The sequence below is a fragment of the Oreochromis niloticus genome, linkage group LG7 (assembly GCF_001858045.2).
Source record: "Oreochromis niloticus isolate F11D_XX linkage group LG7, O_niloticus_UMD_NMBU, whole genome shotgun sequence".
NCBI classification, from domain to species: Eukaryota; Metazoa; Chordata; class Actinopteri; order Cichliformes; family Cichlidae; genus Oreochromis; species Oreochromis niloticus.
This window is the reverse complement of record NC_031972.2, coordinates 29,836,181-29,861,137: the sequence shown is the minus strand read 5'-3', so window position 1 is coordinate 29,861,137 and position 24,957 is coordinate 29,836,181. Positions and strand designations below refer to the sequence as shown.

The window sequence follows — 24,957 nt, the reverse complement described above, 5'->3', positions numbered from 1 at the left end:
TTTATGACGATGGTGGCATCGTGTTAACACTCACCTGAAAGCTCCAGACCAGCAAACTGCCAAAACTTCTGCTTTTATAGAGGTGCTCACACTTTCTGATGATCAGTTAATCAGGCCTATTTGATTAACAGCACCTGGCTGCTACTTACCCACTTAATTCCCATGGAAGCAGTAAGGGTGGACTTATTCTTTCGCAGGACTTTGTCTCGCAATACACTGAAGGCGTTTTCACACTTGGCTCTATTCTTCCCTCAGAGCAGCTCAGAGCAGTTAGTCAGCTCTTTTCACGTTTATGTTAACACTCTAAATGATGTCAGACCTCTTTTAGGCAAACTGAACTGGGACTAATTTGAGAAGTGTTCAGTTCACTTCAAGTCCATACTGCGGTCTGTTTACCCTGTGCATTGTAAACAGAAACTCACTGCCGGTGTATTATAGGTCTCTAGGCGTCTCTAGGCATGCTGTTGACAATATGCATGCAACTGCTTAAAAACCAAACTGACATATGGAGTGAAGTAAAGCTTTACTCCAATTTACACCCAGCTGAAAGGGAATGGCTTTATTGGGAATATATCGCAGAGCTGTAGGAGTTGTGCCAACCCTAAAAATGTAATTAAAGGGGAATGAGGCGATTTTATAAAAGTAGTCTGATACCATCCTTTAAATGTACTCTGTTACAAGTAAAAATGCTAGATTTTGTATCATATCAGATTAAAACTAACAGTACTAAATGAAAAAAAAATTCCCCCCTTACTGTCATTCTGTGTTAAAAATCAGTCAAATCAATCAGCTTGTTTTTTGTTTTTTGGTACAATAACTTTTCCCAGGATTATTTTCCATGTTGCAGGTCCTCAAAATACATATAAATGGCTCAAGATTTTCCAATTTTTTAATTATTGCTATTTTTTCCAATTTTAAGCTGTGATAAGGTCATAAGTCACACCACAGCCATTTCAGTTTACATAAATACAACAAATCGATTTTACACTCACTCAAAATGTCACAATCTAATGCCAAAACCTTGTTTCTCTTCAGTGTTTCTGCTTTATCAAACCAAATTTGAGCACCAAAATCACAAACTATATCATAATATTAGTAGGAAAACACCAGTTTAATGTTTGTGACAAAATATTGAATAAACTTCCAAGGGTCGTAGCTCCAAAAATTGCACCCACTCCTATGTACTTTGAGGGCCAAAAACAGTGCTTTGTCCTCTATCAGATCTACAAAAAACAGAACAAAAACAAGCTAAATTTCTTGGTCCAAGAAGAGGATTTAGGAGGGTTGATCTTGATTAATTCAAAAAAGGGTCATATGTGAATACATGTAAAACAGACAAAACACAAAAGAGGGCACAAGCTTTGGTAGCATTCTCACTCTCAGCTCTGATTTATTTCAGGTAACGGGTAAGATGGATGAAAACCAGTTTGTGGCCGTGACCAGCACAAACGCTGCCAAGATCTTCAACCTGTACCCCCGCAAGGGCCGCATTGCTGTGGGCTCAGACGCTGATCTGGTGCTGTGGGACCCTGACGTCACAAAGATCATCTCCGCCAAGAGCCACCAGTCGGTATGGTCCTCAATTATTTCTACATAACTAGCTATTAATACTGACACAGAGGTCTCTTTTCTTCACTAATGAAAGCCTACCATATACTGACTTTAATTACATACGCTGCATGTGCCAAAAGTTTGCGGGCATTCCAAGCTGCTAAGGGACCGTTTCCTGTTTCTTTCAAACAATACATCGTCATAGCAACAGCGTTAGATGAAAACCAAAAAGCTTGAAGGTCTGAAAAATGTAGCTGTCCAAATTTTGAGTGGTTCTAGTTAATCAGCTAAGAGTAGTTTATAAAAATATAGGACAGCGAACTTCCTGTAAGTGTATTGTGCTGTGACTGTGGATCGGTTTGAGGATATTTATGTTTTAAGAACAGAACTTTTTAACAAAAACTGGAGTCCAGTAACAAAAGTACATATTATCATATTAAAACAATGATGCAAGTTAAAGCAGCGGCGTTAAATAAAAACCCACAAGCTTCAAAATATGCAGATAAGATCGTGAAAATACAACCCCTGGAACTTCTGGTTTCCTGTAGGTGGCGCTATGACAAAGACTCAGTATTTGAATGCAGATATATTCCTACTTGTAAAAGGCTAGCCTTGAAACTAGCCATTTTGGTAACTCCTTATGAATGAGGAGAGAGCAGTAACTTTAATGACTACTTCCATGACCACAAGAGCCTCAAAACTACATGTATAAATTAAAATCTCATTGTCTCATTCATCTCAAGCTGGTATCAGAGTTCAGGATCCGCATAGAGTAGATTATTTAGATTAGGATAAAATTCAGGTGATTTCATCAAATGATTATTACTGTTTGATTAAGCTTTTAAATTGCTAAAACAAAATATCCTGCATTCTAAAATGTGGACCTTCCTATTTTAACTCTTTCTGAAAAGGTAAATGTGTGTGACGATTACATCACTGGAGAGGTTCTTACAGACTACTCACAGTCTTAAAATGAACAGATCCCAGGGGTCAGTTCTTTTCCTGGCCATGTGCATTTTACTAAGCACATGGATCATAGAGGAGAGCTGCTGTTAATGGGTGTGGCTGACGACTTGATGCATTCTCAATCATCCAGGAAAGTAAATCTCCAAAAGTTGAATCTGTTCATCTGGACGTAGCGTTTTGTGGGAGAAACGTTTCATCACTCATCCAAGTGACTTCTTCAGTCTCAGCTGACTGCAGGTTTCCCCAAACCTTATAACGACGAATTGCACTTGTAGAGGATAGCGGGGCTGACATCCGGAGGTCTGGCAGTTAGATCTGGGCGTGTCTCTCCATTCCTGACTCCCAATCCAGTTCCTGCATTACCTGTTGGGGAACACATATATAACATTTGCTTACATATTTACTATGATAACCAGTAGATTTTTTTTCTGCAACCACAAAGTAGAAACTGTTGCAACGCTATTTTGGGGGGCTTTCTGGCACAGAACAGTTACTGTCTTTATGTCTTTGGGATTCTTCTGTGGATTTCTGTTTAGTGTTCTTTAATTGGCAGATCTCTTCTATTAAATTTCAGAAATGCAATAACATATTTTTTAGGAATCTGCACCACAGAGACTGCTCTGCTTAATTATCATGGAGGAGTTTGTGAAAGAGCTACTGGTGCTGTGCAGAAATGCCACAGTGAATGACTTTGGGATGTGGGGGTGTGGCTTTGTTGTGGACATGATGCACCAAAGTTAATATATGTATTTGAAAGCTAATGTGGGGGATTCAACTTTGAAATCTCTCAGGGGGTGCTATCAATCCGTATTGCCCCATCACTGCCCATCAATGTTTAATGACCTTTCAGTCACACTGAGGCCCTCAAACACATTATTCATTCTTCTACACTGCTTGTTGCTTGTGATGCTAATAACACTAATTGTTATGCATGTAACTGATGACATCCAGAGTTAGTGGTTGATAACTCTTTTGTTGTGATAAAGGACTCTTGTTTTATGGCAGCCTGACTGCTGGAGAGGGTGTGGGCCTCACACAGTGTCGAGGGAGTGATGTCATCATTAAAATCTGCCAGAGAGCTGGAACACATCATTTCTGATTGTTAGCAGGCCGGTCACTGTGCATCTGTATCCGTGTGTGTATGCATGGAAGACAGAGAGAGCTGTACACGCTCATGGAATCTGTCTTCTTAATCCCGTCATGTTCTTCGGTTTCTTTTTGTTCCGCTTGGTCAGAAAATAACGGACCAGTGTTCAGGGGAGAAATTGCTCATTTGGAGTGTGTGTGCATGCATGCATGCGTGTGGGTGTCATAGGATAACCCAATATACCAGTGATCTCATTTTAGGCTCTGTCAGATTGCCATGACCTCAGCTTTAGCTCAATAAGCTTTTTGGGAGAGGAGTCGTAAGGCTTTCAAACTGGTCACACAGTAACCTCCACACCCTCCATGTCCACACACAAGCACTAAAACAACACCTTCTTCTTCTCTCAGCCTGAAGACTAATGCCTCTGTACTCTGCGTTAGTAGGCCCGAGGAAACACTTTTATGTGAGTTAAATCAGTTAAGCTCCTATGAAATTACAGAAATTTTACACAGTGAGTCCTTCAATATAACTCTGGCAGCTTTTCAAATAAACATTCAGTGAGAGCGTCATAAGTCTGTGAACTAAAATGGCACGCAGAATGTGCAACAGGAGGTTACGTCAGCCTTATGATAGCGGAAAATAAGCGGGGGGAAGTTGAATGACTGCATCTCCGCTTTGAAGGTATTTCTGTTATGATTTAAAGTGTCGGCATGGCGTTAGGAGGAACAAGCAGCTGCCATAAAACATCACAGGAACACAGCTGTCGGGTGACAGACAAGAACTTAAAACCTGTTTCAAATCTAAAAGCACCAACAAAAAGGCTTATCTTTAAAATGTCGTACGTACAGTGCAATACAGTTAACAATGCGGGAAAATGTTCAACATATGTAAATACACTCAGATCCTTCAGTCCTTATGTTTGGCATTATATGCTATAATAAAGGAATGATGTTTTATATTGTATGTTACTTTTGACACTACTGCTTTCCTTCTCCCCACAGACTGTGGAGTACAACATCTTTGAAGGCACAGAGGTGCGCGGCGGGCCTCTGGTCGTGATCAGCCAGGGCAAGATTGTTTTGGAGGACGGGAACCTCCACGTCACAGAGGGCTCAGGACGTTACGTGGTCCGTAAACCTTTCCCTGACTACGTCTACAAGAGGATAAAAGCTCGCAGCAGGGTACAACACTCCTCTTTGTCTGCTAGGATCTGTGTTTAATCGTTTAATCAGATGGTAACATACTGGAAGTCATTTTGACATTAAAGTTGCTACCCACACCCAGCAATTTCTTTTACGATTGGTAATTGTTTTGTGGAAAATTGGAGGGATGTTACATCTTGTTAGGAATTGGCCAAACTGTCCACACATCCTTCTCCACGGTGTGAATCTTTCCTTGCTAGTTTCCAGTGCTGTGACTGACTTGTGTCTCATTTCCAACAATGCAGCTGGCTGAGCTGAGAGGCGTACCCAGGGGACTGTATGATGGTCCAGTCTGTGAGGTGTCAGTCACTCCTAAAACCATGACTCCAGCCTCCTCTGCCAAGACTTCACCTGCCAAACAGCCCGGCCAACCCATCCGCAACCTGCACCAATCTGGCTTCAGCCTATCCGGTCAGTCATTTTACCATCAGTTCAGGAGTCATTTTTGGGGATGTTGAAGCACTGAATCCATTTTGGGGGGGAGTTTAAAATAATTTACTTTCTTTTTATATATCAGAGACTCAACATTGATGAGTCAAATTTAGCACTAAATTTAATCTGTATGAAAAGCCTAAACTAAGGGATTCTTTCATGACATACGGAGTTAAATACTGCATGCATATCCACATATTGCTCTCAAATAAACCATGCATTCATTCAAGTGTAAGGGGCAGACTTTACACTGAAATTGGGTCCTTCTGTGGGACTGTGACTACCTATCAAAAATTAAAAAAAAAGAGGCACCATAAAAATCTTTACATTTGTCTTTCAGAGCTAATAATAATAATAATTGGTAAATTTGTGTGAATATTCATTGAATATTCATTATCCGTTTATTTTGTTACTGCTATAGTTTCATTTTTTTTTTTCTGTGCATGATTGACAGTTTCAAAAACCTTGCTACAGTATCTCAATCTATCCACTGTCTGAGCCGAGCAGTTTTAGCTCCTCTCCCTTGAAGGCCATTTCACTTTAAAACCAACTTCTCTTATTGGCTGAGGGACATGTGGTATCTGGCTTCACTGACACCATAAATACCCAAGAGTAGAAAAAGGGTCTGGTACCTGAGCAGTCACTGACCTCATTAATCAAACGTTTGGCCACATTAAAAATGAGCAGCCACCATATACTATAACCAGTACACGTCCACTTGAAGTGTGTTGTGTTATATTTTGTTTGTCTTTTAGTTTGTTAAGATTTTGCATCTTAATTTTGTGTATTAATTACATTCAGACCTCAACATTGCCTACTTTTTTAAGGACAAAATATTTAAAAAGTACATTTTACATAGCTGGCTGAAGTTTTTCAGCCAGCTATGAGGTAAATAGTAACTGTAAAAATAAGATTTGATTTTGATGAAAAAAATGAAGGAAAATGGGGGAAAGAAAAGGTAAAGCAGCATATTTTATTATGTTTCAGTGTTAAGGAACTACTCATCCCACGATGCATTGCAAATTTCAGCTTCCATAACAAATGACTTCCAGCCTTCTCAAATTGAATCGTTTTCGTTTCCATGTGTGTGGAAAAGTGTGGCCTTGTTATCAATACAATACGGTGCTTCATTCTGGACTGCAATCACCAATTGATGTTTTGTGCTCACATTTCCATGGTAACAGCGACCTCCAGCAGCGACCTCCAACGACATTGCTGTTTTGGATTGTGGGTAGAGTAGTTTATCTGCAATGTCACAAATAAAACGTGTTAGTGTTAAAACAAGGTTGACATCGTGCAGACAGGAGCACATAGCATTGTTTCACAGTGTCGTAGCTCATAGTAGGTTTACTATGGATGGTTATGGCTTGTAATTAAAATCACTGTGGACAATGTGAACGGGATTTTTTTTCCCTCCTTTTGTTGACTTCCCAAAGGAATTTTTCCTGCCACTTTCTAGTATTACAAAGACCAAAATTCATAAAACGAATCCTTTCCATTCGATCACACAGGAGCTCAGATTGATGACAACGTTCCTCGCCGGAATACCCAGCGTATCGTGGCGCCTCCAGGCGGCAGGGCAAACATCACCAGCCTGGGTTAGAGCCCCATCCTCAGGCGCTGAGGAGGAAATGAGGATTTGTGGATGGATGGCCAGCAGGAGCTGAAGTGGTGGGGGGTGAAGAAGCTACAGCATTACACCAAGATTCAAACTCTTCACAACACCTCATCAGGCCACCTGTTAGCCTCCAGCCTTCATGTCCTCCTTTGCTGCTTTTTTTTTTTTTTAATTTTTCCACTTCTCCCCCAAAACCTGTTCCTAGAGGACAGAGTTAGGAAAAAACACACAAACAAAAAAGGTCTGCCTCATATGATGAAAAAATTGACAAAAAAATTGATAACACTCTTTATTTGAGCACTTTTGACTGCATTATTTAGTTTTTATACTGTAATTTCTCCCTCCCATGTATCCCTGTGATATTTGCTTTGCTGTTGTTTTCATTGAGCGGTTAAGTGAGACTAAAGTGATGTTATGCAGACGATAAAGTTCGAGCAGGATGTCTGTTCTTTTTCCATGTTTTTTTTTTTTTTGCATTTTGTGAGGCGTTAGAGTGAAGCATGGATATAAAAACACACTCATTTCCTTTTATCCTTTCTTTTCTCAAATAGGCCAAACAGTAAGTTGCTTGAAATTGACCAATTTTGCATTTCATTCAGCCAAAAAGAATCTAATACTTCCTTCCAGCTGTTAGAAGTCTGTGATTTGTATTATATCACATTTCAGTCCCTTCATTTTCCAGTCCATTGCTGTCTCTCATACAGTGCTACAATCGATATTTAATTGACTATTCGCCACGAAGACGGCCTTAACATTTGAAAAATTGAACATGGTAATGCTGTACTATGGGTACAGTCTGTTGGGAGTCAGCTGGAGAGTCCTGTGGAGCAGAAGGTGCTTTTGGCACGTAGTAAATAGAGCTTTATTCTTCATCTCTGTGTGCAAGGTCATTGTTAAGTGGGATTGATTTACAGGGGGAAAGAGAAAGTTGTGCTTAATGTTACTTCCGACTTGGCCTTTCCTTGCCTTACTTTCTCTTTAGCGCCGTCCTTTTAGAGAACTTTTAGGAGTGTGGGGAAGGTGCCGTTCACTACGCAGCTACATGTTTTCCCATTTGTTTACATTCCCAGGAATCACAAAGGTCCAAATTCTTCATTGACAGCAGTAGAAACATCTGACAACCGTCCGTCACCAAGCAGTGCATTTACATACAGAATGTCTCTCCTTCCAAATGTGACTGTTTTATACTCCCCCCTTCCCCCACACACACACCTCATTTTCTTTCTACTCTTTATGTGCCTGAACCCACAGAAGTTGTATTGATAGTCAGATTTTAGCTTCTTGTTTTGTTATTGTTTTTGAGGTAAGTGAAGGATGTAAGATAAAAAGATGTAAAATAGCCAGGATTAACCGATTCAAAGGTGCCAGATTTTGCGCTTTCATTGGGCCTATTCTGAAGATAGAGCCCCTGTAAAGATGAACAGTGCTTGATATGTTGAAATGTTCTGTTGTTTTATAGTTTTGAACTTGTTGTCAAACTGCTTTTTAGTGTCATTCTGTAACTAGGTGCCTAAGGGCTGAGCACTATTGATTTATGCTTGAAAGTAGACATGAGCTAATGTACTTCTGACTAGTGTGCAGTGTTGATGTGTGAGGAATGGGACACGCACAGCAGGCTCCTGTACAGCTCTCAGTATGGCTGTGGAGTTAACATTGCTCCAGGCTGTACTGCAGCTGTATGTTCTTGTTCTTCTCCTTTTTCTTTTCTTTTTTTTTTTTAACAGCACAGTCTGGTTTTATTAAGGCAAGTAACTGATTTTCACCAGTAACCATATTTCTGCCTGTGACTAAACGCTGAATAAACTTGACATGAACATAACCAGGGGCACTTATATAAACTGGGCTTAGATTCTTTAAATGCGCCTGTCTAGTTAACATAGTGACAGCAACTTAGGGGAAACCAAAGGTGAAACACATACATATTCCCTACCATTAAAAGGGTTAGGGATCACTTTGAAATACAGTACAAAATAGTCATCAATGTAATATTATACTGATGGAAAATTGGGTCAAATAACCATGTCTTTCATTATAAACCACTGATATTTTTTTTTTTTTAGTGGAGATAATTTATTTGAATTTCAGGGATAGGACTACACCTCAAACACACCACCCTTCCGGTTCTATATTTCTGAGCGCTGTGCCTCCTCTACCATGCCGGGGAGCCGTTACCGATCCACACTGTGGCCTTTCCTAAACCGCAGTCACAGGTCCAGATCCTTGCTCTCTCCAACCGCACTTCTTTCAGTAAACCTAATCATATTTGAGGTGTGATCCCTGCTATTGAAATGAGATATCCTAAGACAGCATGGAGAAGCTCATTTTCAGCAACCATGTCTCCCGTGGTCAGCGGGCACATTGTTAAAAAAAAAGATGTTTTCATGTAACGGTGTGTACTACTCCCTTCACACACTAGTGCAAAACTGGCTCTGGAAAGTGGAGGACCTGGATGCTCGATTGAGCGAGAGGACATAGTCTCTTGTTTGAGAAATAGGCATCTAATAGAACTACATATGGCAGCTTTATTAAATAGTAGCCCTAAGAGCCTCATTGTGCTGGTTTTTGAAAAGAGTAGTACACACTGTTGCACGAAAACTCTTTGTGGGGCATTTTGAGAGTGTAATCTAACACAACTGCCCTACCTGCTTGTCTAGCCAAATTTATGGCTTCTTTACTCATCACATTGCAGGAGGTAGCACTGTGTCACTCAAGCACAGTCTGCTGAATGTATGCCTAGATGGATGCTACATGAAAAATCATCGATTAATGGCTTCTCATTAAAACAAATGTGCAAAAAGGACATTTCCAAGTAACCCCAAATTTCTGAGTGGTTTTGTGCATAATGTAGATATTAAAAGTTACACTTTCAGCCTCAGTGTTCCAGGTTTTCTCCCCTCTGACAAAACAGGAAGTCTGTAGAAGGCAGACTCTTTCAGCATTACAAATGCTTTATGTATTTAAAGAATCCAAGGCAGACGGGAATGTAATAAATGCACGTCTCTGAAGCATTCAAATATGTGACGAGATAGGAATGTCTTCAAGGCAACTTAAACCTCTGCAAGTCAGAAGTGGAGAATTTTACTGTTTCACAGTTTCTTAATTCTTTTATACTTTTAAAAAACCTTCTTCAACCATGTTAGCATTCTGCTGCGGCTTGTAGTAAGTTACCGCTCTTTTAACGTTGGTTAAAAGTGTAGGTGAGGGTGAGGCCCACAACACCAGCACAGTCTGGCTGCATCTGCTCCTTTCGCTCTCCCTTTTCCTTCTTTCTCTTCCTCCCTCCTTGGCTCTTTGGTTGTTTCTGGCTGTTGCCGTAGAGACAGACCCCTCCACTCTCATGGGGTTCTTGCTTTTTTTGTTTGTCATGGCAACGTTTTGTCAAATTTGAGGTTGCCATCAGCAACCCGTCTTGACCTGAAGCTATTAGTATGGGTTTTTGCGGACACACACACACACACACACACACACACACACACACACACACACACACACACACACACATTTTTTTCATTATTCACTTAGAGTGCTGAAACATTACTACATAATCCTGTGCTGGGTTGTGTGGAATTCAGAATGCTACCATAGTTCACAGTGCACTGCAGACTATTGAGGAAACACACACACACACATGCATAGACTCTTAGCACACTAAACAGCAAGGAGCCGTTGCTGCGTTGCAGCGCCTGTGCCTGAAAAAATCACTCGGATATTAAATACTAGCTGTCGTTATTGGCATCCTCTTCGTGTCCCATGCCTCCTCAGTTTACACGCATACACACACTTATACTCCTTTAATGCTCTGTCAGCTTGGATGCTTTTTCTATGCCATATTATTGCTAATGATATACGAGTGATATGTATGTAAGCAACATGCTGCAGATTGAGAGGAGCTTCTTTCCATTCTGAGGTTGTTGATGCTGTCAAACATCTCCTTTGCCACCTGCAGCCCCTCCGTCGCCCTCTGTAAGCCTTTAACCTTTGTGAAAGTGAAACTGTGTGATGGTATTTGTCTTGGTGGCTGTGGGGTTTCTGGGATGCTTGCTCACTATGTCAAATCCCACGGATGGTGATGTAAAAAAAAAAAAAAGAAAAAAGAAAGAAAGAAAAAGAAAAGAAAGTAACAATGAGGACTTCAATGGATTAAAAAACATTAGAAAAAATGAATTAAATCTGTGTGTTTTTCATTACCTATTATGGGTTGTGTTAAGCAACATGTTTTCCACACAGTGCACCACACTGAATTTGATGTAGTAAAGGAAGGGATAACTATTCGACAGGTGAATTAAAGGCGCTAAGGCTTTACAATTCATCACAAAATAAAAAGTCATTTGGTCCTTAAGTAAAATAAACACACTCATCAATAAACATGATATATTTCACCAAGTCATTATTTATGTAGCAGTATCCTTCCTGTTATATTGTAGAACCAGCTTTAACAGCAATAATGTGAAGTAATCATTTTTTGTATGATTTTATCAGTCTCTCACATCATTATGGAAGAATTTTGGCCCACTCTTCTTCACAACATTGCCTCAGTTCATTAAGGGCATTCGTTTATGCACGGCTCTAAGTTTTCCCACCACAGCATCTTAATCGGGCTGAAGTCTGTTGCTATGACTGGACCACTGCAGCGCCTGCATTTTTTTGTCTTTTAGCCATTCTGGCACAGATTTGCTGTTTTGCTTGATATCACTGTCCTGCTGCATTTCAGCTAAGTTTTAGCTGTCATCTAGGAAAAGAGGCTTTCTCCTGGTAACCCTTCCAGACAAGCCATGTTTGTTCAGTAGAAACTGCTTTGTGCAGTTTCTCTGAGCATTGCACGGTCTGACCGTGACGTGAATTTGCTGGGAAATCCACTCCTGGGAAGACAGGCAACTGTTTTGAATGTTTTCCACATGTGAATTATCTTTCTCACTACAGAATGATGAACTTCAGATTGTTTGGAAATGACTTTATAACCTTTCCCAGATTGATGGGCAGTAACAGTTGCTAACAGTTGTTAACACACACACACACACACACACACACACACACACACACACACACACACACACACACACACATTTGAATACTTCAGACCAGCAAAATGCCCAAACTTCTGCATTTATAGAGGTGCTCACAGTTGCTGATGACAAATGAAAGAGTACTGGGCTGCTGTTTAGTGTTTCACACACTGCCTCTGCAGTCTGGCTTAATTTTTGTAGAAAAAATAAAAACACAGTCTAATATGTGTAATATGCCCTTTTGTTGTTCGTCTGAAGTTATATTTAAATAATTTTAGAACTTGATGAGGGAAGGATGATTTCCCCCCCTTATATATGAAACCTTAGACTTGAAAGAAGCTGTACTTTGTTTTTTATATTACTGTATTTATGAATAACTGTTTAAGGAAACTGTGTTTTATTTAGCCCAATCAGATCAATAAAGATAGTTACCTCTCATTGCACCTCTGGCATGATCTGTAACATGTCCTTAATCACAGCAGAAGTTTTAGTATACATGATTTGAGCGCCCTCTGTTGGCATTAAGTACGGTGTGATCGGGTAGTGTTTAAAATGTTTTGCACAAGACAGACACGGCCAAGGAAAAGGCAATACTAAGTAGACAATACAGCACATTTAAAAAGCAAAAGAAGCCAAAAAATAAAATAAAAATACACGTTTTGCACATTTGTGTATTACAGGCTTTTCATAGACCATTAAAGGTTAGAGAGCTACAAGTAAAGGTAAGACATGATGCACAGTTTTCTTTAAAGAAATAGAAACAAATGTAAACGCTTAGAGGCTTTCGTCATTTAAAGGTGTTAAAAATCATCACTCAAGGAAAATCTTTGTAAAATCAAGTGGTGGATGTTTTTGCACTAAATCTTATGTCGCCTTTTATCATTCGTCATCCTTTTAGAAAGTGGATGATTTAAGGTCCCAGCATGCTTTAAAGGCAAAAATGTTAAGGCCTGTTCTGAGGCCTTAGCGTAGAAATAACATCAGCTTCGATTCAATTATCTTTTCCAAAAATTTAATCAACAATGTGATACCATATTTAAAATTTTTCACTATCATTTGGCATTTCCCTCTGTTAGGGATACAAACCCTCTATTAAACTGCACAGACTGCAGTGCTAACCTGATGGATGGCAGCATCACTCTTTGCTCTCCTTATTCAATGCAAATGCCAGTACTTATTTTTGGAACGGCCCTTGTTAAAGAAATTACTGATGTCACCCTTGGCTGAACATGCAACGGGTAACAAAAGTGAGTGTGTGAAGAATGAACCCATGACTCATCTGACTAGTTGTGCAAAGCACTTTGCTGTCAGAGAAATGCTGCCAGTGTAGTTCAGACAGACAAATGAAGGTGCAGTACTGCAATGCCAGAGACTGATTGAATGAATTTTTGGATTCAGCTAAATGTTGTGAATTCATTTCCAAACTCTTGTAGAGCACTCGAGTGGAAAGGTCCTGTCTCCAACCCTGGTTGACCACCTGAGACCTGTCTGTTTGCAGTGTGCATGTTTCCTCCTACAGTCAAGATGTGCACATTAGATGACCTGCAAAAATTAACGCATGCTTCTTGCTGAGAATCTGCTGGCCTTTCCATCTGCTGGAGGTAAACCAGGGTGCACCACACCTTCTGCTCATTACATTGGGGAACAGTCTCCAGCAGTCTGCAACACTGAATAAGAGAAATCAGTCATACAAAGTTTATACAGCCTATTATAGTTCTACCTTAAAGCAAGGACACATTAAATTCATGCATCCTCTGTTTCTTCACACTCTTGCGGAATGAAACTCACAAGAGTAATTTTATGTGTAGAAAATAAAACAATTACCTGATGCTATGAGTGTTAAAAAAACTGGGGTGTTTGTGATGTGCTTCTTTTTTGCCGTTTGAAGTGAAGACATGCAAGAGGAAGTTTGAGAATTGTTGCACTACAAAGTGAATACAGTAGATCTTCACTAGGAAGCATGCATCAAAACTCTTTTACACTAGGTGGCAATGCTGTCATCCAGTTCGCCTTGCTCTCTCTGCTATGGAGTGTTTGTGGGATTTCCTTTTTCCAACTGCTGAATGAAAAAAAAAATCTGTTGCTCTCCTTGCAAATCCCTCATGTTGGTGTACAAACTGCTTGAAAGAAAAATCACTTAGATTGGCACAACATCAGTGATACAATCAAAATGTGGTGGTAATCAGCAATCTACCTGCAGGGCCTGTTCTCAAGAGCATTAAAGTCAAAAGCCATCATTTCCTGTAACATAAAAGGCTTCAGAGGTGCTTTTATATGCTCTCCTCAGAGGCACATGAAAAAAAAATGTGGGGAAAGATCTCAAAAAATATAAACTGAGTAAAGAACAGATTGAAATTCAAATTCTGCAAGGATTTCCTCTTCAGGTACAAGCCCTGCTTGCATCCTCTCAAGGAAAGTGGGAAATGTTTGTTGCATTATGATATATAATAAAATGCAAAGGAGTGCCATGTCATGTCAGGCAGAGCCCCTGGTGGCCACTTCATTAAAAGACTGGATATGTCTATCATAAGGCTGACACATACAGACAGTTCAGAGTTCCCAGACAGTGGAAAGTCATGTGAGGTAAGTGTCATATCTTTGGTTTGTGGGAGGAACCTGTATCACCTGTAGGAAAGCAACAAAGATCAAGATTGAGGGTGCAAATTTTTTGACAAAATGCTCCAGTTAACCACATCCTCTGTAATTAATTCATATACAGATTCAATGGGCACTTTGTAAGGTACATCCAAGTATTACTTGGAGGTTCTTTTACCTCCACAGCTGCTTTAATTCTTCATGGCATAGAGTCAGATGGGTACATGTTGGATATGGTGATCAGCGATACTCCGGTAGACTGGTGTTGAAAACTATTCTCAGCCAGAGTGTTCCAAGAAAATATCCCCCACACCATTACACCACCACCAACCTGAATTGTTGATACAATGCAGGATGGATCCATGCTTTCATGTTGTTTACACCAAACTCTGATTCTGCCTTTCAAATGTTGCAGCAGAAATCAAGACTCATTAGATGAGGCAACATTTTTCCAATCTTTTGCTGTGCAGTTTTGATGATCCAATGCAAACTGTGGCCTTTACTGTTCTTAGCTGACAGGAGGGATACCCAGTGTGGTCTTCTGTTGCATTTGGAAATGCTCTTCCGCATACTGATATTGATGTCTTTTTGTTCTCCTCTTCTGACCTTTGCTTACAGCGCGGCATGTTAGAGGGAAAGATGGGACATTTTTTGGTTTAAATAGACTGCTGAATTGGAAAGGGTGTGTTTGGAATTTAGATATTGCCAGCTTAGAGTTATGATCATTATAACAGATTCTCACAAGGCTTTCTGTTGACTATATTATGATGGATATAGGCACTATGACCTATTGGTTATTGAAGTCCAAGCTTGAAATGGATGTGAGCGTTTTGTTCGAGACCCTCTTGGTGTTTTGAAACGGGACGTGACTAACGAGGCAGATCTGACCGAGAAACAGAGGACACTGCAAGTCTGACTACAGTTCGTTTTCAAAATGAACATCTTGTACTCAGTAAGACGTGAAACAACCAAGACTGTAAGCCCATCAGGAAAGTTTTTAATGAGGTCATAGATCAAGTAGTGTTGTTTTCCTATAGAATTTTGTACAACTGGATGAGTCACCCGTGCTGTCCATGAAAAAAAAAAAAATCCAGAATAAATGCACTTCCACAGGCTTCAGTGTTCAGGCTTTTCAGCTACTGCTGTCTTTTATATACAGTATATGGAGCAGGCAGTTTTTCTTTGATTCTTTTGTGGCGTTTCTCTCTTTTTCTTCCCGTCTTTGTCGGGTTCTGGCTGCTGTCATTCTTTGATTGTTTCCACCTGTTCTCTCTTACCTCGGTGTATTTAGCTGCGTGTCTCGCCAGCTGTCATGCGTTAGTCAGTCGCTTGCTGTTCGGAAGCTTCCACCAGTGTGGAAGCTTTATCAGCAAACTGTACTGGTGTGTGTAGAAAAATGTCCAAAATGTTCAGTTAGATTAATACTGATTCACAAACTCATGATACCTTACAGTTTAATTTTGAAATGACAGACAAAAGGTCAAGTCTCCCCCCCCAAAAAAAATGTCATAAGAAAAATGATGAACATTATTTGAAATGCAAACAGAATTACCAGATAGCAAAAGTACCATACAGCTGAATACAAGCCTCAAGCAGTCTCCTTCATATCTGTGTTTTGAGCTGATTTTAAACAACGGCTTGATTTTTGTAAAGCAGTTAGGCTGAAGAGTTTTCTTCTCTTTTTCCTCATTTTCTAAGAAATGAAAAGATCCACATGAAGTCCTAATTAGCTTCAAAGTGTCAACGTTGACATAAATTATATTCACAAACCTGCTACCATTCCTAAGCTCCCAGCCTTTATCAAGTGGCAAACTGGGACGCTACCACTGCCGAGAGAAGTGTATTGACCTTTAGATGAATCCACTAACCTTTTAAAGATTGCTATTTGGTGGCTGAAGTCAAACTGTGGTTACACCACAGATCACTGCATTGTGTTTTTTAGAAGCCATAAACCATCGTTTTATGACACTAACATCACTTTCCTTCCGAAGAAGAAGATGAAGACCTTCAAATGCATCTCTCCGCTCAGTTACTGTGAAAAATTGCTCTTTAATTTTCAAGGCTTACAATAAAGAGATTTTATGTCCATTCCCACTAGACTTTTGGATAAAGGCAAAAGCAATTTCAGTGAACTAGAAAGGATCAATGTGCCAGATGTCAGCTGCCTGCTTTTAAAAACTAGTGTTCAGTGACATGAGTATTAAATGCATCTTACATGGTATCAGCACCTTTTCGTGTGCAGGGGCTTTAAGTCCTCTCTCATTAATTTTCATTCACGACTGCCAGCATTCAAACCAGTTATTTTAAGTCCACAAACACAGGCACAATAGTTCCAAATGCCAGTACTGAAAAGGTGTTAGGAAGAGATAAATTATTTGAATAATTCATGGAGTGAATATGGGGAGTCATTCAAATGTTTTTGGATTTTTAGATTGCTTTTATAGAGTGTTTTAGTTTGCTCAGATGTAATATAAAAATGCGGAAAAGCAACAGCTTAATTTTCTCGAGCGCCAAAAAACCCCACCCTGGATGTCACTGCAGACCTTAACTACAGTATATTGATCTGGCAGCTTGTTTGTATTCCTTCACAGACTGTGTTCAGTTCTGGCACCGTGCCGGCAGATGCAGTGCCTGCTTCACTAATAGTAGAGCAGCTGCAGGCTTTGTTGTTCTTTATAGATTTTCAAGTTCCTTCACCACCACAAAGGTCTGCTAGTTATTCTGGCTGATTTAGACTTCTGGGCAGGTTGAAGTTTAAGAAGCTGCAGAGCTCTGAAAAACGTGAGGGTACAAAACTCAAAGTGAATAATAAAGAGGCATATAAAGATGACAGTCAAGCTCTGTCACAGTGCCAAAAGAGAGGTTAAGTCAGGGAAATATGCAAGAGCACCTGTGTTGGTGTGTGGATGTGAGATAGCTTTCATCTGTGCTTACTTGTAGCTTGTCAGTGAAAACGTATGTTAAGAAGGAATACTCACTAACACAATTATAACATCAGCCAATCACATGGCGGCAAGCTAATACATTCAGCCATGTAGACATGGTCAAGGCAACCTGTTGAAGTTCAAACCGAGCATTAGAACGGGGGGAGAAAAGGGTGTTAAATGGCTTTGAAAATGGTATGGTTATTAATGCCTGATGAGCTGGTCTGAGTATTTCAGAAACTGTGGATCCACTGTAAGTTTTCATGGACAATTGTCTCTTAGGTTTACAGAGAATGGTTTAAAAACGAGAAAATATCCAGTGAGCAAAGGTCAGAAGAGGCAAATGGCCAGACCTCTTCCAGCACAAACAAATTCAAAGCTTGGGTCCATCCCGCTTGTATGAACAGTTCAGTCTGCTGAAGTAATGGTGTCTTTTCTTGGCATACTTTGGGGCCCTTACTACCAACTTAGTATACTTTAAACATCACCGCATACATGAGTATTGTTGCTGACCATGTCCATCCTTTTATGACCACAGTGTACCCAGCTTCTGATAACCGCAGCCAGCAGGATAGCATGCCATGTCACAAAGCTCAAATCATCTCAACCTGGTTTCTTGAACATGACAGTGAGTTTACTATACTCGAATGGCCTTCATAGTCATCGGATCTCAGTCCAGGAGAACACCTTTGGGATGTGGCACAGTAGAAAAAAAGTGTAGCAACTGTGTGATGGTAACAATAAGATATGGATTGTGTTTCCTGCACATTGTTGAATCTATACCACAAAAATATTCATAAGGTGTAACTTGTGAAGTGGACAGGTGAGTGTATATATTCTAAAATCCAGCAGTTTATATTGTTAATTACCTGTTCTGTGCTGTTTTGATACAAGTTTTTGCCCCAGTGTAGCCAAATTTAAAACTGCAAACTGTCTGAAAGAAATGTCAATTGTTGTGTGTGTTTCCATCTGCTTCTGTTATCCAGATATTCTTAGGAAGGTGAAATGTAGCAGTCTGGCTGATTGCCTGCTGGGTGGTCTTGAATCGATAAAAAAATGAAGAAGACGACAAAAAAAAAACAAAAAAAAAACCCCCCCAGCATTAAGTGCTGCTTGTCCCAGATATTCATTTGTGGAACATCATGTGTCTTTTTTGGCTTGTTTTCATGTCTTCATTACATACCATATTGTTTTTTAAATATATTTGCCAGCTCTTTCTGCCTTAGCCAAGTGTTAATAACTTACACTATTTCTTTCTTTGTTCTTCTTTCTTTTACATTTTTATCGAACATTCCAAACTCAGTTTTCTGTGCAAAATTGAAAATGCATATTTACATAATTGTGTGTGTATGTGTGTGTTTTATTGTTTCTGTAAGTAAATAATAGGGAAATCAACCATTCATATTGGAATGGAGGAGTAATAGATGCGGAGAGGTGAGGTTTTACCTCAGTTCAGGTGAGACAGAGCTGAGCTAAAACTGGTTTGGAAAGAGGTGCCAACTGGAGTAACTGGTACACCAGTTGTGCATCTACTATTTAACTTTTCATTCAGTGGTGCACTGCGAGCTAGGAGACACGTAGAGAAGCACTCAGCTGCTGGTCCCTGCCAGTCTGCACATGAAGCCTGAGATATTGTTTAGAGAGAGCTGTGCATGTTCAGTGGGCATTTATTTCATGTTACCTAAACTGTGTGTCTTGGAAAATATAAAGTGTGTGTACTGCCAAAGCTATGTACCGAGAGTGTTGAGGTGGACCCACGGAGAGTGGAATCTCGGACCTCATAAGTATTTTCTACCACAGATTGATGGAAACAGACCTCTGTTATGAACATCTGTAGAACTGTTCTACTGATATTTCAGGAAACCTCTATAGGTTTTGAGTTGAGACACAACAATGTCTATCTCTGATGTACTAAGGCTGACAGCAACTATGTCCCAGAGCTATTGCTGACCTTGGTTCGTCGCAGCGTTTAAGGCCACCACCTCAAGCCTGCAAATTGAATCACAAGAGTAGACCAAAGAGTAACACTATAATGCATTTGAAAAGCGCAAGTGTTACCGGCACCAGACCTAGGGGAATCTGGACCGGCAGCAAGTGGCACACAGGCTAGAGAGCACTGCGTAGCCAAATATGAGCAAACTGTGGATTAATAGAGAGAACACCGAAGTTAGCGTCTTGCTCAGGCCAGAGCTCATTTATTTCCTGCACATATAAACAATACAAATCACACTAGACCATGCATTCTTCCCATAAAATAACAGAGTTCATAAACAAAAAATAAAGTTACAAAAAGCATTCTCTCAAAAGCAAAATAAATACAAACTAATTCAAAATGACTTTACATAGTCACAACTTAAACAAAACACTCTCGGCTAAAGCATAACAACATACCAAAATAACCCATCTCACATTCACACAACCTGTCCCCACATTCGCGCCATATACTTTTGAACATGGCGTCCCCTGAACGCAACACAACATGGCGGCAGACGACTGCAAACGTTGTTTCACCAACGAAAAGCTTTCCCCTTAATACATGTACTCAGTACTGCTTGGCTAACACTAAAACAAACACTACAACACATTTTCTGAAGTCGCCGGTTGCCACTGTCATGGCATATACTTATAGTGCTACGTAGCATTATAGCATTACGCCGATGATACCCTAATAATCATTACAGCAAAATACCACAAAACAACATCATCACAATCATCTCAAAATATAGCCGAACAGTTGTTACTCAACTTACATGACATTTAGAACCAGTTCGGTAACATAAAAGTTTGTTTGTCAGTACCTGTGGATTAATAGAGAGGACACCGAAGTTAGCGTCTTGCTCAGGCCAGAGCTCATTTATTTCTGAGCTGCGCATGCGCAGAGCCTTAGCTAGAGTCTCTCTGGTAGTTCCACAGGAGTGCAAGAGCACCATCTACTGGCATAATGAAATATAACCATGGTCTGGCAACATAACAATGTCAAAATAAGTCACAATAATAAACAAAAAATAAGGGGGTCATTGGTTTTCTTACAAAAATAAACATGTAGCTTTTTCAACCTGCTACACAAGCACAGGATTTAGAAAAAAATACAGCATAGGTAGAAAACATAACAACAGAACGAGAGAGCCTCATATAGGTACGAGTAGTCTGAAATGCAGGCTCCACGTGTCTCCAGGGAGGCACTAAAAACTGATGAATACTGTTGATATTGGCAAAGTGAGTCGTTCGGTTCCTGACATCAAGCATAAATCAGTAGTTCTGGAGAATGAGCCTACAGCCAGATGACATATTAAAAGAAAAACCTAAACAATTAAGGGGAAAAGCACAACAAATCCGGTCGCTTTCTCATCAGGTGCACCGAGCTGCACAGTGAGGCAGTCAACATCCAACATGCTATGTGGCATTTATTAAAATTCTGAGCACGCCCAGCTGTTTCTGTGTTAAAATGGCAAGTGACTCTGAAAGGGAGTTCATTGTTGGGGCATGGATGATTGCTCAACTGACAGATGTAAGGAACAGTGACTAAAGTGACATCTGTGGTTATATCTAACTGAAAAAGATCAGTAGCGGGGCTTGGAAATTGTGGTTGACAGCACTTATTTGAGGACTGTGATGCTTGTGCATTAGTGTGATAGGTAAGAAACGAGTCGTCCTCAGGTGCCTGAAAATGTCAGAGCAGGACGTGATGTGACTGTCAGTAAGAGCAGTCCACTGGTGAATACATAGAGTGGGATATAATAGTAGGGTTGCAGTGCATGAACCTGTTACACGGATGAAAGCAGGGTGGAAGCCATAAATACTAATCTAGAGATAAAAAGGACATATATCAATATCAAAAGACCAGAAGAAAGGCTTAAGACTTGAACCCTACAGTGAAGGGCTCAGTGGACACATCTTTACCAATAAATGTGCAATATTTACCACAACAGCGTATCTTAAGTACAATTAATAACTAGCTGTGTGCCTAAAATATCTTGATCCACTTTTTAGTTTACCTCTCCCTACCACAAATTGCAGTCCTTGACATGCAGCCAGAGCAGCAATCCTCTTTCTGACATATTGACATTCAACCAGTGCTACATCCACTTGCTGTCATAAAATTCTTATGATGGATATCCATTTCCTGAATGCGCTGGGTGGTATGTGCTATCCACATGAGCTAGTGCGATTTGAGATTTCCCCACGTGATTTCACATGCACCTCTGAAACATTTTGTGTGCTTTCAGCTGAGATTTGGATGTGATTTCTGTAAACGAGTCCTCCTTCTCCCATCTCCACCTGACCCGCCGCTTAATCTCCAAAGAAATGGAAATTACGACATGCACCATTGTTTCTGCTGCTGGTACGAAAACCCATAGGAAGCACATTACTTAACAGACAGTTTAATGAAAAGATGATTTTGAAGTGAACACTACAGAGGGGCTGGTGTTTGGCATTAAACCTTACTTACTGTGCATGGGAAATAAGGGTGTCTGGCAGATCATACCTACTCCTTTCACCAGCAAAAGAGAGGAAAATAGGTTAAATTATGCATCACTAGCCTTCAATGAATCTACAAAGAATCAAAATGACCAGTATTAGAAGAATAAAGAGAGAACAAGGAGTTTTCTGTACCACATTCTCATCATTTAGAGAAATATTTCAGCTGCCATTTGCTGCTCCCACCTTCTGGCTTCACAGAAACAGAAAGCTGATTTTACGTATGAACCCCCCCAGCCCGAAAAAAAAAAAAAATATATGGTTGTTCTTCACTGTAGGATCATCGTTTCATGCACCTCCTGATTCCTCTTTTCACTACTTGCACTTGCACATCTGTATTGAGCTCTAAACTCTTCTAGTGAGTCAAAAAGGTGACCTTTGACCCTTATTTTCATTTTGAAGGTGAGGATTAAGTCACTGAGAGCTAAATTTAGCAAGCAGAGCATGTGGAAAGCGATATTTTACTTGGTGTGACCAAAAATGTGTGCTATGAGCAACTAAACAATAGAACAATGGCAATGCTTCAATGCTTTGGCATCTTTTCTTTTTCTGCCGATTTCTGGTGCATGTTTGAATGTCAGCAAATGATGAGCATGCACTTGGTCACACTCCTGACTTTATGGACTATTTTCAGGCTTGTGTACCGTGGTGGTGATCCTTGACATGTGGCTTTGATCAGTTTAACACAGAAGTTCATGTTTGTTCCTACTTTGGCACAACAAAATTAGTTAAAATCAGTTAAAAAGAAGTCATGTATGAAGATTAGAGGTGTTTCTGTTTGGATTAAGTTTGAAGGTTGGTGCGAGCACAGATAAGTTGAAATACTTCTTTTATGTTTAAAAGGAGAGGTTAGGATCATGAAGATTTTTAATATATCTATAATAACCCTTACGCTACCTTTCTTTACTCTAAAAGAAGGAGAGTGAGAGCCCACCTCACATACAGGCAACTTAAAACTTGATATTTCATTTGCTCCAGCATTTGCATTTGGATTTTCAGCTATGTGTTGCTTGTTGATGTTCTCTCTGCATATACGTTGGTAACACTGTTAATAGGGTTAGGGTCCCTCTGATGTGCTCACTTCTAATCACTCCCTGTGAAAATCTCATCATCTTCAACTCTGCCTGCTGTCTTTTTGCCACCGCCAAGTATCCAAAACATACAAGATAGCAGGTCTCATTCCGATCTTTTAAACCTTCCTTTTCACTCTTGCTGCTATCCTCCTGTCTCAAATCACCCCTGACACTTATCTCCACCCGCTCCACCCTCTTGTGCACTGTCTGTTGGTTTTGATGGCTGACTTCAGATATTTAAACTCATCCACTTTCATTACTTCTACTTCTTTCTTCACTGTTACACCTGTCTCCCTCTCATTCATACACATGTATTCCGTCTTGCTTCCACTGACTTTCAGTTTTTTCCTCCCCAGAGCATACCTCCATCTCTCCAGGCTCTCTTCCACCTGCTCCCTACTCTCACTACAGATCACACTGTCATCTTGCAAACGTATAATAGCAGACAGTCCATGGAGACTTGTGACTGACCTCATCTGTGTACCACTGCAAACAAGAAGGGGCTCAGAGTCAATCCCCGATGTAATCCCACAGCCACCCTGAATCCATCTGCCTTTCCTATCATCCTTATACATGTCCCGCTCCACCCTCAAACACACACACACACACACACACACACACACTCCTGACTTCCTCATGCAGTACCACAATCATATACTTTCTCTAGATCCACAAAGACACAATGCAGCTCCTTCTGAACTTCTTTGTACTTCTAAATCAACACTCTCAAAGCAAACATTGCATCTGCAGTGCTCTTTCTCAGCATGAAGCCATGCTGCTGCTCACTGATCGTCACCTCCCTTCTAACCTAGCTTCACCAGCTCTTTCCCAGAGCTTCATGGTATGGCTCGTCAGCTTTATCCCTCTAGTTGCTATAGCTCTGCACATCAATGTCCTTCCTGATGCAACCCTCCCCATTTATCTGGGCTTGGGACCAATCATAGTTGTGATTTTGCTTTTGACAACAGGGGTTGCAATATATGTGCTAATGGTCAACTGGCTTTCATCAGTAGCTCTCAGGGCCTGTTCCTTTTGCAGTGTGTGCAAGTTTCCACTTCTACTGCAATGCTAGATAAATGATGAAAACACTCACTGACACATCTAGTTACTTTTTACACTGCAATTATTGAGTTTGGACTAATAGAGAAACTCCAAAACAAACTCACTCATACATGGAGACAAGGAGATATTAGCATTTATTTGGAGTTACGCATGTGTTTACCTGATGAATGTATAATGTACAGCTGGTGACATCGTCTGGGCTCATGTGTCAAGTTTCTCTCACATCCACTTTGATTAATATTTTTCATGCTCTTATAGATCTTAATTTTAATACTTGAACCAGAAAAAGTCTCTTGAAAATTGGATAGGATGGAAGGACATTACATTCCTTATGGCACAACAAATAAAGCTGCAGAGCAGTTCTCGTTCAATTATCTGGGCAGCTGCTATGCAATCCTCCAACTCCAAGAAAAACATTAGCATCTGCTACAGGAAGAAAATTTAGCAAAAGATTTGACTTTTGGCCAAAACCTAATAACAACTTGTAACATATAATTCAGGGAGCCATAAAATAAAACAGCTTTGTCCAATTTAATTTCTGCTGGCAGGCAGAATTCGTCACCTCTCGTGTTGCAGAGTATCATCTAAGCGTTCAATGAGACAGAAAATGATTTAACTAAACAACACAGTGGGGAATTTTGGCAACTATAACAGCAAAACTTGTGCCAGTGATTGCATTTTTCAACTAAGCTACTCATTTCCGCCCGCTTGCAGAAACATCAGTCTCACACCTGAGTATATTTTGAATATGAGAGTTTCCATTTACTTGGATTTGGAGTTGTGCAAACTTTTCCATACTTTTACCTCATGCTTTATATGCTATGTATTCAATGGGAATGCTTTTGAGAGTCTAATGAAAATTACACATTTATGCTTGGTGATTTGGCGGAACCCCAGCTCGTGAACAGTTGCCTTTCAGAAGAAGTTTTTGCAAAGTCTTCTAACACAAACGACACTTTCCTCAT

The 24,957-nt window shown here is 40.1% G+C and overlaps 1 protein-coding gene across 3 annotated transcripts in view; it reads left to right on the top strand.

Annotated features, from left to right (window-relative positions):
- dpysl2b (dihydropyrimidinase like 2b) overlaps positions 1-11,020 on the top strand; it is a 32,396-nt gene extending 21,376 nt beyond the window's left edge. For all 3 annotated transcript variants that reach the window (XM_005470401.4, XM_003440234.5, XM_005470402.4), the window contains 4 exons: positions 1,400-1,570; positions 4,606-4,785; positions 5,052-5,217; positions 6,750-11,020. In XM_005470401.4, the coding sequence (XP_005470458.1) occupies positions 1,400-1,570; positions 4,606-4,785; positions 5,052-5,217; positions 6,750-6,841 (609 nt within the window). In that variant the 3' untranslated portion in view covers positions 6,842-11,020. The remainder of the gene's footprint in view (positions 1-1,399; positions 1,571-4,605; positions 4,786-5,051; positions 5,218-6,749) is intronic.
- The last annotated feature ends 13,937 nt before the right edge of the window (positions 11,021-24,957 follow it).